Raw genomic sequence first — 14,770 nt, 5'->3', positions numbered from 1 at the left:
CTTTCATCAAAGGTGGATGAAGAAGGGAATGTATTTGAATCCGCCATGGAAGTTGATTCCAAAGGTGATCCAGAAAATGAAGAAAGAGAAGATAACAAGAGCAGTACTAGTAACTCCGTATTGGCCAACCCAATTTTGGTTTCCTATGATCCTGAACCTGAGACACCTAGCTCCTCCTATAATCATGCAGAAGAACAAGAAATGGAAATTAGCCGCTTGGCTACTATCAACAAAGTGAGACAGAAAATAGGAATGAAGAAGAGAACAGCAAGGTTTTTGGAGAAGGCGATTAGACCAGCAACTCACAAGGCATATGACAATGGTTGGAAACGGTGGAAGAATTGGTGCAAGACTGAAGACAAAGATCCTGAAGATTACAATGTCAATAGCGTATTGGAATTTTTGGTACAGAACAACCAACTTTCCTACACATACTTAAATGGGTTAAGATCGTCAATTGCTTCGGTGTTCAAGGAGCTTCATCCCGAAAAAGATCCTATTGCAAAACAGCCTATTATACAAGATTTTTTTGCAGCAAAACGAAGGTCAGAAATAAGAATACCATCGCAACAAGATCTGGAAACATGGGACATGACAGTTTTAACGGATTACATAAAGCTGACGTATTTCAATACTACTAGTTTGGGGCTACAAAATTTACAACAAAAATCAGTGCTTTTGCTTTGTCTGGCGACAATGTGGCGACCTCGATCTGATATTGGACGTCTTCAATATAGGGATGTTACCCTGAGGTTCAGAGGAGACGGCTCGATAAAGACGCTATCAACTCTGGAGAGTGCGATTATACATGTAAGAACTCCAAAAGAAAGTCAAGTCAAATCCATACAACTTGGAAGATTGGAGATGGAGGATGTGTGTCCAGTGGCAACACTTTTTTGGTTCTTGGAAAAAACAGCTCATTTGAGGTCAGGCCTGTCAAAGGCGCACACTCTGTATCTGGCTTACATTGACAAGGAAAAATCCAAGGTATCATCGATTTGTCCTTCAACACTGGCAAACTGGGTTAAGGTAGCTATGCAAGAAGCGGGGATCGACACCAAGGTATACAAGCCTCATTCTATTCGGGCCGCATCAAGTACGAAAGCAGTTCAAGTGGGTAACAGTATTCAGGATGTTAAGACACATGCAAACTGGAGCTTAAATAGCAATACATTCGAGAAATATTACTATAAGCCTACGGCTCAAGAATCATCAAGTACCAAGATTACCAATTCAATTTTTTCAACGGAGAACAGTATCACATTGGATGTCGGAGTGGAATCAACTGGAATTGTATTAGGAACGACAAACAATACTATAGTTGATGAAACGAAGACAGAAAATGTGATACATGCCCGCCCTTGGTATAGACGTTTGTTTGGAAAAGACCAATAATTTAGTATCCCACCCAGGAAAAAAAAAAAAAAAAATTGAATAGGTTTAGCTTAGCTAGAAAGATATAGGGAAGAAAGGGACATATTTGTTTATTGAAAAAAGGAAAAATAAAGCGTGGCTCAGAGAGCATGTATCACATTTTCTGTCTTCGTTTCATCAACTATAGTAATAATCATTTACAAAAAAAAAAAAATTGGAAAAAGATGTTTACCTTAACATATACCGAGAAATGCAAGGAGTTCAAAAAGGAAAAATAATTTTTCTGAAAAGAAAAATAATGTCAATACCAAAGTATATAAAATTATTAGACAATAAGAAAAATAGGTGAGGAAAAAAAGAAAGATTCAAAACATCAGACAGGATAAAACTCTTCATGAAATCAGACATATGCTTGTCTTTTGTTTTTTGTAGTTCATCAATTGAGAATCTTTTTTTTTTCATCAGCTAATTCATCAATTAAAGCCATATCAAGAAAAGATCAATTACCCTTTGGAACCCCACAGAAAGAAAAGGATAAGCCACAATAACAAAAGAAGTTAATCTATTAGAAAAAAAAAAGTCGAATTAGTAAAAATTGACTTTGACATGCTACATTTAAAAAAAAGGATTTCTTCTTTTTTTCATGTTTCAGAAAAGCATGAATGGTATAATAAAAGTTGTCTCAACATCGAATGACTCGTCAGACTCGTCATCTAATAGGGATCATCATTTAAACATGAAAAAAAGAAGAAGGCCAAAGAAAACAGAAAGTAAGATAATTACCATTTGAAAGTGACAGCATCCGTCTTAAAGGCCCACAAAGCGCGTTTAGAGATTTAGAAATCTATTGAGAAATAAAATATTAATAAAAATATTCATAAAATGATTGGCAAAATACATTATAAAAATGAATTCAAGGTTATCAGACAAACAGCCAATTTGTGTCTACAGGACATTCAGACGGTAATTCCAACTATATAATAGTTCGATCATCATTATAACCTTGAATCCTTTTTTACAGCATGTATAAAAGAGATTCTTACCAATTAAAAGCAACTTGTGAGGCCGAGAAAAGTTTTTTTTTCATTTTCATTAAAATTAGATAAAATCACATTTAAGAGGAAAAAAAAAAGAAGAGAATCTAAATATTAGAAGTAAATATTAGTAAATGAATATTTTAAATGAATAAAATAAAGCAGAATAAAAAGAAAAGTGTTCAAGATTTTAACATCAGGATAAAAAGATTCACATCAATGATCAGAAACTCTAGTTTGTTTGACTTAAAAAGCATCTTTTGCGCAAACCATAAACACTTTCTTTCTTGCTTAATATATAAAATTAACTAACCTTTTTAATAACTCGTGAAGTGGTAAAGGAAAAGAAAAGAAATATCCTTCGAAATGAACACGTTTTATATCTTTTTCCGGAAAAAAAATTTTTCTTGCCAAAAAAAAATTGTTTGACTTCCTTTCCGCAGTCACTTTGTTTAAAACCCGCTAATAAACCTGTCCACCACAAGCCCGTCCAACACAATGACGGAGGGCCAAAACTAGCCCCGCCCTCTTTTTTACTTTATTACAAAAATGGACAAAGAAGTTGACTACTATGAGCTTTTAGGCATTGAAATCACTGCAAACACAAAGGACATTAAGAATGCGTACCGTAAAAGAGCGCTAAAGGTGCATCCTGATAAGAACCCAAGTCCCAATGCAGGTAATCTAGTTATATAAACCCTTTATTTTTTTTTTGTTGGCTTCATCGTATTAACTTGCTTTTATAGCTATACTCTTCCATGACTTGACTCAAGCACAAGATCTATTGTTGGATCCAGCAAAGAGAAGCGAATATGACCAAATTCATAGAAGTCGCCAAGAGAGAAAGAAGAAGAGAGATGAAATGGATTCGAAAAGAAGAAATGCACAGGCTGAACTGGAACAACGAGAAAAAGATGCAAAGAAATCAAAAGTGGATCAGAACCAGGCTAAAGCTCAATACGAGGCTGAAATTGCTCGCATGCGAGAAGAAGGTGCCAAAAGAAGACAGGAAGATTGGGGCAATAACAGAGAAAAGGAAGCAGGTAAATATATGCAAATTGTAATGGGCCCGTCTTTGGTATCTAAATAATGAAAATATAATAGAACTGCCTGAAGAGAGCGAATTGGATTGTGCGCTTAAAGTAAAGTGGAAACGCAAGAAGTTTGACTTTTCTGAGAGCGACCTTGAGCATATTTTAAATCCCATTGGCAGTGTAGACTCTGTCGCTTTATCGCAAAAGAAAAAAGGCGGCGCCATTGTCGTATTTAAAACAGTGGTTGATGCTTATAACATTATCACCAAAAAGGACACACACCCATCTTTATCACAATTCGAAAGCATTGATTGGGCTACAGGCAAAGCACCCGCGCTTGTGGAAAAGATGAATAGAGCCGAAGAAATGAAGAAGGAAGCAAGAACTGCATTGTTTAGCATGAACGATAGACCTGCTGCGGCTACTGGGAAGCCATTATTTTCGATTGGATCACAACCCTCATTTTTTAAACCCATGAGTATACCATCTAAGGTAATTAATTCTATATGTTTATATATCATTTATTTAACAATGCGTGTAGGCTCCACCTTCCTCCGCTTCCAAGGCGTTTGACAATGATTACGAGGCAATTACATTGATGAAAATGAGACAGGCTGAGAGAGATCGACAGATTTTGCTTCAACAAAGGCAACAAACTACGAGTTAAGAGGGGATGCGAAATTGTAAATAAAAAACATATATATCATGACTTTAAAAGGAGGGGATGCTTTTTATTGCTATAAAATTTATGACCCTATTGCCCAATTGGCAACATACGAAAAGTCTGAAAACTCTTGTTGCTCGTGTCGGGTCAACATGGCATTGACAGGCGTTAAAATTGGAATTTCTCTTGTGAATTCTTCATCAAAATTTGAAGTATCTGCTCTTCCGTTGATGGTTGGTAAGAAGGGAGGAGGTACTTTTTTAGCCAGCATGTCTTCCCAATTGACACCAGCAAAAAACGGATGATTTTTCACCTCTTGTGCGTCGCCTTTACCACCACCAAGACGCTTTTCGGGGTTTCGTTCGAGTAACTACGCAACAAAATTAAGAAAATGGTTTCAACACGATTTAAGTACTACTTACAGCCTCACAGATAGACACAGAGTTCTTGGACATGTTAATTGGGTATAAAATATTATCTTCAAGCACAGCATCAAAGATTTCATCCTCATCTTCTCCCTTGAAAGGGGACTGACCGAGCAGCATCTCATACATTAAGACACCGAATGCCCACCAATCCACGGCACGTCCATAGCGATTCTCTTTGAGGATTTCGGGGGCCATGAATTCTGGTGTACCACAGAATGTGTTGGTTGTGTTGTTACCCCCCATATTCTCTTTACAAAGACCATAATCCGCCAATTTAATATGTCCATCCAAGCACAGCATGATATTGTCCAATTTTAAATCACGGTAGATGATACCATGCTTATGAAAGTATTCTAACGCCAACAATACTTCACATGCGTAGAATTTAGCTCTTACTTCTGAAAATTGCTCTCTCTGGATCTGAAGCATCAGATCTCCTCCACTCACGTATTCCATCACGTAATAGATTCGAGTTTCGGTCTGGAAAGTCGAGTGAAGATTAACCAAAAATGGATGACGTTCTTGATTAGCAGCTAAAAACACGCGCTTCTCTGATCGTGTACTATGTAAAAAAAAAAAAAAAAAAAAAAAAAAAAGGTGAGGGATCCCGACTTTGGTTTTGGTATTTTTTTTTGTTTACCTCTCTACTTCATCGTTATCAAGGACAAATCTCTTTTTCAGAATTTTGATGGCATACAATTCGCTTGTGTACTTTTCTTCGGCAAGCATGACTTTACCGAAATTTCCTTTACCCAACACGGCCAAAAGGTTAAAATCGTCAAGACCAACCTTTCTGTTGACTTGTACAGGTGTAGTCTGCATACAGATATAAAAAAGGGAGTGTTAGAATAAAAGCTTTCAAGTTTACGGATACCATATTTACAAGTTGAGTCCCATTACGTGATAAGGTTTCACAGATACTATTCTGACTAAAGACATGCGAAAGAGATTGGAAGGAAGAACTATCGTGAACTAATGATAAAGGACGAGAAGGCGTGTGCTGTGTTTTAGGTGTCACAGGAGTAGAAAATGAAGGCTGAGGAGAGATAATGTTACTGTCGTTAAAGAATTGTTGCTGCAGCTGGGTATTACTAGAGGAAGATGCGAATAAAGGCTTGGCGTTACTATCGAGAGAAAATGGCATACTGTCTGAATGGATTGTACGGCGACGGTTATTTGCTGCCTTCATTTCGCTCAACATCAAGTTGGCCTTTTCCATCGACATACCACAGAAATCGGGCACCAAACGAGCACACTTGGTATGGCATACAACATTACATTCTATTTAAGTAAGGTTAGATCTATCAAATTATTCTTGGCAGCGTCCTTTTATTTAATGTACCTTCACATTTCTGTGCTCCTCTAAAACCAAGCGGTAACATAAAACCACAATGACAGCACCAATTTGCACCGATGATGGTCAGTGGCTCAAATCTATGGGGTATACGATGCTTTAACTCTTCCTCATCATGATCCTAATAAAGACAATTTTAGAGCTATTTTAATATAATGGAATATAATACATACGGATTTCGATGTTGCTCTGGATATACATCTTGTTACTACACGAGTATAGCATTTTTTATGGCATGCCAAGGCACAGTCTAGTTTGATTTTTTAGTGGGTGATATCATTGATCTTTGCTATAAAAATCATACCTTCACATTGGAATGTTAATTTAGCCATAAAGTCACCACACAAAGCACACTTCATGATGTGATAAAATCGTCTTGCTACAAATTGATGACCATTCATTTCATGCACTTCGCCCTTTCTTTCACGTACAGCATCTGCTCTTCCGAGCTTATCCATTGGACGTTTCTTGACGTTCTCACGGACTAGTAAGAAAGTTAGCATATATACATATATATATGCATATATAGATATTACCGAAATTAATCTCGAGGTATATTCTGCCGAGAGGTTCGACATCAAACCAGGCAGCTATACCACCATCACTGGTCTTTCGTTTATTTACTCTGGTTGGTTCAGGTTGTGCAGTAGGAGGAACAACGGAGCTACCGTCGTCATTGTGTTGTTGGGCTATTTGAGCAGGTACCCAGTTTGAATCATTTTGTTCTAATTCCAATTTTTGTTTACGCAGACTTTCAGCTATATCGGAAATCTTTAACCAGAGTAAACCGATAGGTAAAGTGCGATCACCGGATTGATCATATATTAACAATTCTACTTCTGTTGCTTTATCGACATGCATTTCAAAGGCATCAGTCCATTTATCATTCTTGGAAAGACGAGTACGAAACTGAATATTTCCATCAATTTTGACCATGACGGCAGTATGGGGATCACGAAACATGCGGGTAGGGGCATGGGCTAATTCATGAGCCTCCAGTATTTTTAATTGAAGTTTACCAGTGACGGGTCTGCGTGCTCCAGGCAAGCCTCGAAGTACAGGTCTTGTCTCGATCTGTCGTTCGTCTTCTTCTTGATTTTCCATCAGATATTCAAGCTCGTCATCCTCTCCTAAATAAAGATCCTTGTATTTCTTGACAGAGTTGTTTAGTAAGGTCATCTTTTCAGTACACTCCAACTGCTTTTCATGAAGTTCGGCTTTTCTTCGACGATCTGCTGCTGTGGATGACGTACGTTCCAAAAGGTTGTAGAGGTTTCGGATACCTTCCTGCACTTTCTTTTCCACATCCACTTTATACTCTAATTCATGAAGCTTTAGGGACACCTTTGCTCTATTAATAGGTGTATCTGCTTCCAAGAGATCTAATATTTTGTATAGTCCGTATTAATATTGTACACACACTCACACACATCTATAATTTACCTAGATTAGTGTATCTCCTTTTTAGTTCTTCTTCCTCCGTAGAGCAAGTGGAGTTTGTTGTGGCAGTGGGAAAATAAGATTGTGAAATTTGACTGGGAGAGTCGACCAAGGGTTGGTTAAGACTAGTAGAATCTATGGTTGTGTTGGAGGAGTCACTTGATATTTGAGTTTGACTGGGAGGTTGTAGGGATATGAATGAGGCACGACTGCCTCTTGTCTGGAGTCGACGAAGTTCCTCAGTGAAATAGTCGATATAACGTTGTGATTCTCTGATTTGAGTATCGCATTGCAGTTGAGCATTACGGTCCTTTAAAATTTGACGAAGCTCAATCGCTTTTTTCCGTAAATGTGTATTTTGTTCAATCTTGGATTGGACTTCTTTTATACGCGTTTCAAGTTCCTGCTCAATAAAAAGGTGTTTAAAAAAGAAGTGGACTTTCTTGTTTGTAAGTGGCTTTTTTTTGTTACCTCCATAATATTTCTTCAAACGTAAAGGAAAAGAAAAGGGGATTTCGCTCTCGGCGTTTCAACAAGGCGGATAAATATTAAAAAAAAAAAAAAAAAAAAAAAAAGTCGCAGATAAGACAATCTTACATAGCAACCCCCCATAGGCTCATAAGGTGATCCATCGACCCATCTTCCTTAGAAATGGTACGCAGTAATTGGTCTTGTTGCATCCCCAATTTTAAAGAACCATCAGTCGGGTGTATTACCATAAAAATCGAATGACTTAATAGAAATTTGTTACCAACTAGTTGGTCTTATTTGTGATTGTAACAATTCATCGATACGCTAATAAAGCCATTGTGACAGTTTATTGATATATGCAATCAATACCATCACTTGTATGCAAAATGCGCGGGTTTTTTTTGTCCCCTAGAACTTTCAAGTAAGGCGGGAGAATCGTTTGGGTTTTCGTTGAAAGGAGAGATTAGTTACTAAATTCTGCATCATCTCCTTTAACTTGGTACGCTAGTTTAGGATACTAACCTGATGGCACCCATCCATCCAGTCAACGAAAAACGAATAGACACGGTAGCCTTATTTACTGTAAACGTGAATAATGTATAAAAGTCGGGTAGGTTCCGCACGACATATGTCATTAAAACTCTCATATAAACTTACGTTAGAAGCATTGTCATCAGCTATTTTATTATTAGCAAAGCGATGGGCTCGTATAGCATTTTTTGACACGACTAATGGATTTGGCCTCCTTGTATAGCGCTGTATGAAAAAATTGAAGCAATTACAAAATGACAAGATCTAAGGCAGTATGCATTTCTACCAGATTGTTACCCAAAACTTTTTCTATAGAAAACAGCCTAACTATTCTAATATTTTTTGACAGTCAGCTTTATTTGATCATTAGCTCTGTGCTTTGTAAATACTCTTGTTACCATTAGAATCCGAAAGAAAAACGGTACCTGAAAACATGACTGACTCTAAAATAGATGATGTCAAACGGGATCAGAAGTTGATTATCGATTTTTGCATAATCTTGTGTTTGAAAGAAAAAAAAAACCAATAGTGCAACAAAAATCTATACAGAAGACTATGCTTTCAGGTTTGTTTTACAGAAACCTGCTTTTGGACCATATTCCCTGAATGGGGCAGCAATTCCACGCTGGGTTGACTAACTATATGAAAAACCGAACCAATCCTATACATATATAAAAAAAATTTTTTTAAGGGAAAGGATGTGGTTGGGTAGATTTAATCAAAAAAAGTTTATAAACTCTAATGATAGGACATAAAAGAAATGTGCATGTAAGCAATGATTAACATGAGATTTAAAAGACTTATTGTACAACACCAATCTGCTGTGTTCCACAAACGGATTGTTATTCAATTGCCTTTTTTTTTTTTAAGTATGTATCTGGGAGGAGACAGAAGAAGGACTGCGTATAATGCTTGCCTTGGTATATGCCTATTTTATGAGGGGATGGTGCTAAGCAGAAAAATACGACCGCAGGAAAAAATCAGCTCAGCTTTGATGAAGTATGTGCTGCGGTTGTTTCAAAAGAACGATGATTTGTAAGGGGCAGAGCGCCCAAAAAGACAAAAACCCGGTCACAATAATATGGTCTGATTGGCGAGATTACTGCGCCTTCATTGAAATAAAAGTCCACAGTCAAATTAAAACTTTTTTTTTTCTTTTTTACTTTATTTTCATTGCAAATCTCGAATGGCTGTCCGTAAGTATTTTTGATTGAGGATTACATGCGAGTTTGTTTCTAACAGTATAATTTAGGTGCTCAATTTGAAAATAGTAACGAGATCGGTGTCTTTTCCCGTTTGACCAACAGTTATTGTTTGGTCGCTTTAGGTGGATCCGAAAACTTTTACAGGTAAAAAAAAAAAAGTGAGATTAGAGGAACAGCAGAAGAACTGACAGAGCTTATAGTGTTTTTGAAGGAGAGTTGGGTGATGTTATCCCCGTTGTCCATACCTCTATTGCCGGTACCCGTATTATTGGTCGTTTAACTGCCGGTAACAAGAACGGTTTGCTTGTTCCTAGCACCACAACTGATCAAGAACTTCAACATTTACGTAACTCACTTCCTGAAGCTGTTGCTGTTCAACGTGTTGAAGAGCGTTTATCTGCTTTGGGTAATGTCATTGCTTGTAACGATTACGTTGCTTTAGTTCATCCTGACATTGATCGCGAGACCGAAGAAATTATTGCTGATACTCTTCAAGTCGAAGTTTTCCGTCAAACAGTTGCTGATAATGTGTTAGTCGGTTCTTTCTGTGCTTTAAGTAACCAAGGTGGTCTTGTTCATCCTCGTACCTCTATTCAAGATCAAGATGAATTATCTTCTCTTTTGCAAATTCCTTTAGTTGCTGGTACAGTTAACCGTGGTTCCGATGTTATTGGTGCTGGTTGTGTCGTTAACGATTGGTGTGCTTTTGCTGGTATGGATACCACTTCCACCGAATTAAGTGTAATGGAAAGTATCTTCAAATTACAAGATGCTCAACCTACTGCTATTATCAATGAATTAAGAGATACCTTGGTTGATACTTACTCATAAATATTTTATCGCAAAGCCTCTTTTTTCATTTTGTCAAATAGTTTTTTTTTCCCTTCTTATACACGCAATTTACATCTCTTTTTAAAAACATATTTTGAATAAATATTGTAACATATTTTTATTAATTTTCATGTCCAGCCTCTTATAACTTACTACTCGATTTCTCGCCCTCTTTTATTCAATTTCTTGCCTTCTTTTTCTTTGTACACTTTTTTTTTTTTTATGAGTAATAACCAGAAATTACAGCAGGCATTGAGATCCCTGAATCCGTTACAGTATGCTGCCGTCACATCCGACGCCGAGTCACTTCAAATCGTGGCAGGCCCCGGATCAGGGAAAACAAAAGGTTTCTTTCTTTGTTGTCATTGACCAAAAGATTGGGAAGACAGATCACTAAATACAACTGCCATTTCTAGTTCTGACTTGCCGAGTTTCGTATTTGATTTTTGAGAAAAATATTAATCCTTGCGACATTATTGTCGTTACTTTCACTAAAAAGGCTGCTACAGAACTCCAAGAACGCTTGAATGCCCTGATTGGGTCGAGCAAAGCTGCGCAATTACAGATCGGTACTTTCCATAGCATTTGTATCTCAATTCTTCGTCGCAATGCCAGATTGGTCGACATGAAACCTAATTTTAAAGTCATAGACGATCGAAAAAGGTACGTTTTTCTATTTTCCTTCGGAAATTATGATACATAAAAAGAAGGCCAAAAACTGACCCGCAGCTGTAGAAAAGAAATAATAAGAGCATTAATTAAGGATGAACATTTACCCATAAAGTATGGAGGCAGACAAATTAAAGCGGGTAATCAACCTCCCCCACTCGAAAAAGCTTTACAAATTTCAGATCATTAATTCTTCTGTCGCGCAGATGTCATTTTGGCGGAAATAGAAAATGCAAAAGATAGAGGAGAGAATTACATCAAGTTTCTCAATCTGTATAGCGGTGGAACCTCTGAGTATATGTCCTACATTTCCATCTATTACATGGCTTATGAAGAAGAATTAAGGCGACAGAACGTTATGGTAAAAAACACGTTTATATTTTACATTCCCCCGCATGGATATTCAAACATATATTGCAGGATTTCGGCGGATTAGTATTAAAAACTTGTGAATTATTGAGGTTGAAAGACAGTATCTTTTATAATGTTGATTGTATATTGGTGGACGAGGTACTTCTTGCTAATCATATAGGTTTATTTTTTTTACTAAAATTATAACTCTAGTTTCAGGATACAAGTACATCTCAATATGCCCTTATCGTGCTTATATTATCACAGCTTGGCCAGAGAACGGTTACAGCTGTCGGTGATCCTGATCAAGCTATCTATGGTTGGAGAGCTGCCAAAAGTAGAGTTTTTGAAGCAATGCAAGACGATTATCCAAAAACCAAGGTGATCAACCTGGAAGAAAATTATCGTAGTACCTCCATGATAGTCAGATCTGCAAGTCATGTCATCGTCCAAGGTAGCCTTTATGTTTTTTTTTAAACACAGAAAGCTTATCCCCCGATATTAAATAGATTCAAAACGTATGGATAAGGCACTTTATACCAATAATCCTACTGGTATTCCGATATCATTAATTACAACTACAGACGAGAAAAGACAAGCTGAGTTTGTTGCTTACGAAATTGGCAAGCTCATCAACTATTCCAAGGGATTGGTCCAGTACAAAGATATAGCTATTCTTATGAGAGCCAATTATTCCTTTCGACAATTTGAACGTACATTTCGTGTACATAAAATTCCTTTTCTTCTTGTAAGTCTAGCATGTAAAACCAAGAAATGGATGTATACTAAATAGTTAGTTAGAAAGGTGGAGATAGATTTTTTAACCGCATGGAGATTAGAGATATGCTTGCCTATCTTCGTTTTGGATCCGATCCATACGATGTAACATCGTTTGCTAAAATCATCAATGTCCCTGAAAGAAATATTAGAAGAGTCACAATCAACCGTATCTTGTCTATGACTGAATCTTTTGGAGTGGACCTAATTGATGCTATTGATATACTTTTGCGCGAAGAAAAGCAGACAGCAGCTGCAGATCGAAAAGAACTCTCGAGGCTCTTGGAAATATGTCGTAGTATTCGCAAGAAAATTATAGCAGAGGTATCACAGAGGACAATAATTAGAATTCATTTATAATCATTGTACTCAGACCTTTGGTCTTTTTTTTTTAAATGAAAAAATAGGAACATATAGCTGAAATCCTAAAGTTTATTTACAAGGAAACAAATTACTACCAACATTTAACTCAGCATTATCATTATGATTATATTGTGCGGTGGAAAAATTTGGGCGAGCTGGTGACAATTGCAGGAAGTAAAAAGGAGATGGGTGGATACGAAGACGAAGAGCCCAAGGGATGCTCAACGACGGACCCGATTGATGAACCAATTTTGATAGCAAAAGAGTAAGCTATTTAGTGTGTTATTTTATACTATCGGTAACTGAATAAATTATTAGAGAACATGTGGAAGTGAAATTACAACAGGATGACCCAAAAGTTGATGCCCATCCGAAAGAGCAGAAAAAGGATTTGCCCAGAGATGATTTTGTAGAAGTTGCAACGGAAGATCTTTTCACAGATGACGAGGATTTTCCTGACACACTATCAGAAGGGGAATCATTTGCCAAAGTGTTACTGGAAAAGGAAGCGCTGGCAGAGACATTGATCAAGGAAAAGGCATTTGCAAATGCATTGTTGGAAGAAGAAGAATTTATAGAGACTTTGTCACTAGAAAAAACATTTTCAGATGCGCTGCTAGACGAACAGAGATTTGAGAAAGCTCTATTAGATGAAGTGGCCCTGTTAAACGGCGTGGCTTTTGATGGAGACGAGGAATTTACAGGAGATTTGCTCGAAGATGAAGCTTTTTTTGAAGCTTTTGTCAAAGGAGAGTTGTTATCGGAGACAAAACCTCAGGAAGAATCATTAGTACAGACTGTGTGGAATGATAGTGAGGTTCCATGTATACCAAAAGAAGAAGATTCAGACTTAAATATACGTTTAAAAGAAGAATTCCAAACATTATCGCTTCTTGAGTTTGAATCTACTCAGGCTCATGAATCTGATACAACGCAGGTCCCCGAATATAAATCAACGCAGATTTCCGGATTCGAATCTACCCAAACTTACGAATTTGAATCAACGCAGAATTTAGGATATGAATCAACGCAGAATTTAGGATGTGAATCAACGCAAATTTTAGGATGTGAATCAACGCAAATTTTAGGATGCGAATCAACGCAGAATTTAGGATATGAATCAACGCAAGCTTCCGGATTTGAATCAACGCAAGCTCCTGGATTTGAATCAACACAGGCTTCCGGATTTGAATCAACGCAAGCTCCCGGATTTGAATCAACACAGGCTTCTGGATTTGAATCAACTCAGAGTGCACGCGCATCAATACCAAAAGGTATTCAAAATGTTCAAGAGTTTTTAAACTACTGCAATTCTTGCAAGAACCAAAAGTTCCAAAAAGAAACTGATGGCGGCGTTAGTATTTTCAACAAATTATAATTTTTACAAGTATTAACTATTATCGATTGTACATTAGTCGGTCACTTTATCTACCATTCATGCCGCTAAAGGTAAAACAATTAATCATATAGAGTGTATTTCAAATTGTATTGACCCAATCGAATTTTAAGGTCTGGAATGGCCATGCGTATTTATTGTCACATGTGCTGAAGGAGTGATACCTGCAAATGGGGATCGTGATGAAGAAAAGTGAGGATGCTAATAACTCTTTTATTACACAATCTGACCGACTTTTAACTATGTAGGAGAATTCTGTATGTTGCAATGACTAGATCAAAATGTAAGGTTTCACTTGTTTTTTTAATATTTGAAAGAACTACTAACAGCTGATAGTCTTACTATATTGCGTAACACCCTTAAAACTGGGAGATTGGGGGTGCCAAAAGCAGGTACCAAGAACACCATTCCTGGAAGATATGGACAAAGATCTTTATACGGAATCCTCTCCTATTTGGAACCAAGAGCTACGTAAAATGTTTGCTGAAACTATACATAGGCCAACACCAAAGGATGAAGATTTTTTAAGAGACTCCAACTTACCAAAAAACACTAGCTCTCAGCCGCTACCAGGATCAATGGCGCCAGTAACACCGACTCATACATCAAGCTCTGGGAGTGGGTTCCAATTCTATCAACCCTATTCATCATCGACCCGTTCGAAGACCAATACAACTACAGTTCCGACTTATAATACATCATTTGATGCAAAAAGCCATACTTCAATTCAAGGCATAACTATATCTTTTTCGGGACTGAAGAGAGTTCGTGATATGGGAGAAGAGGAGATCGATCTTACAAATATTAAAAAGGAGCCTAGGTTTGAAGACATTTGAATTTTAATCACG

The 14,770-nt window shown here is 37.1% G+C and overlaps 4 protein-coding genes across 4 annotated transcripts; 3 read left to right on the top strand and 1 right to left on the bottom strand.

Moving 5' to 3' along the window:
• Positions 1-2,957: 2,957 nt before the first annotated feature.
• Positions 2,958-4,109, top strand: EV154DRAFT_538938 (uncharacterized protein; the record flags this gene model as incomplete). The annotated part of the gene is made up of 4 exons (XM_051604317.1): positions 2,958-3,087; positions 3,155-3,451; positions 3,513-3,934; positions 3,984-4,109. 4 exons carry the CDS (start codon positions 2,958-2,960, stop codon positions 4,107-4,109), a joined length of 975 nt encoding a protein of 324 aa, XP_051455714.1.
• An 88-nt stretch (positions 4,110-4,197) lies between these two features.
• On the bottom strand, positions 4,198-7,734 carry EV154DRAFT_592409 (kinase-like domain-containing protein; the record flags this gene model as incomplete). Its single annotated transcript, XM_051606917.1, has 9 exons — positions 4,198-4,476; positions 4,529-5,096; positions 5,175-5,350; positions 5,418-5,815; positions 5,877-6,009; positions 6,062-6,138; positions 6,193-6,372; positions 6,425-7,270; positions 7,332-7,734. Coding segments are annotated over 9 exons (3,060 nt in total), but the record flags the coding sequence as incomplete, so codon positions are not given.
• A 1,771-nt stretch (positions 7,735-9,505) lies between these two features.
• Positions 9,506-10,491, top strand: EV154DRAFT_553187 (eukaryotic translation initiation factor 6). The gene is made up of 3 exons (XM_051605113.1): positions 9,506-9,526; positions 9,583-9,679; positions 9,736-10,491. The coding sequence occupies exons 1-3, from the start codon at positions 9,517-9,519 to the stop codon at positions 10,364-10,366; spliced, it is 738 nt and encodes a 245-aa protein (XP_051455712.1). The 5' UTR covers positions 9,506-9,516; the 3' UTR covers positions 10,367-10,491.
• Positions 10,492-10,588: 97 nt separating this feature from the next.
• Positions 10,589-14,758, top strand: EV154DRAFT_424188 (P-loop containing nucleoside triphosphate hydrolase protein; the record flags this gene model as incomplete). The annotated part of the gene is made up of 15 exons (XM_051596178.1): positions 10,589-10,712; positions 10,783-11,033; positions 11,130-11,175; positions 11,242-11,396; positions 11,456-11,545; positions 11,600-11,840; positions 11,896-12,138; positions 12,192-12,487; positions 12,571-12,715; positions 13,246-13,463; positions 13,821-13,880; positions 13,942-13,975; positions 14,036-14,114; positions 14,171-14,205; positions 14,259-14,758. The coding sequence occupies 15 exons, from the start codon at positions 10,589-10,591 to the stop codon at positions 14,756-14,758; spliced, it is 2,517 nt and encodes an 838-aa protein (XP_051455711.1).
• Between the last annotated feature and the right edge of the window lie 12 nt (positions 14,759-14,770).

This window comes from Mucor mucedo (assembly GCF_025094135.1).
Source record: "Mucor mucedo strain NRRL 3635 chromosome Unknown EV154scaffold_72, whole genome shotgun sequence".
Lineage (NCBI taxonomy): Eukaryota > Fungi > Mucoromycota > Mucoromycetes > Mucorales > Mucoraceae > Mucor > Mucor mucedo.
This window is presented reverse-complemented; position numbering and strand designations above follow the sequence as displayed.

What these genes read in the sequence shown, in the direction of transcription:
- EV154DRAFT_553187 (XM_051605113.1), top strand. An exon ending in GGATCCGAAAACTTTTACAG is followed by an intron (nt 9,680 to 9,735) that starts GTAAAAAAAAAA and finishes CAGAGCTTATAG; the next exon opens with TGTTTTTGAAGGAGAGTTGG.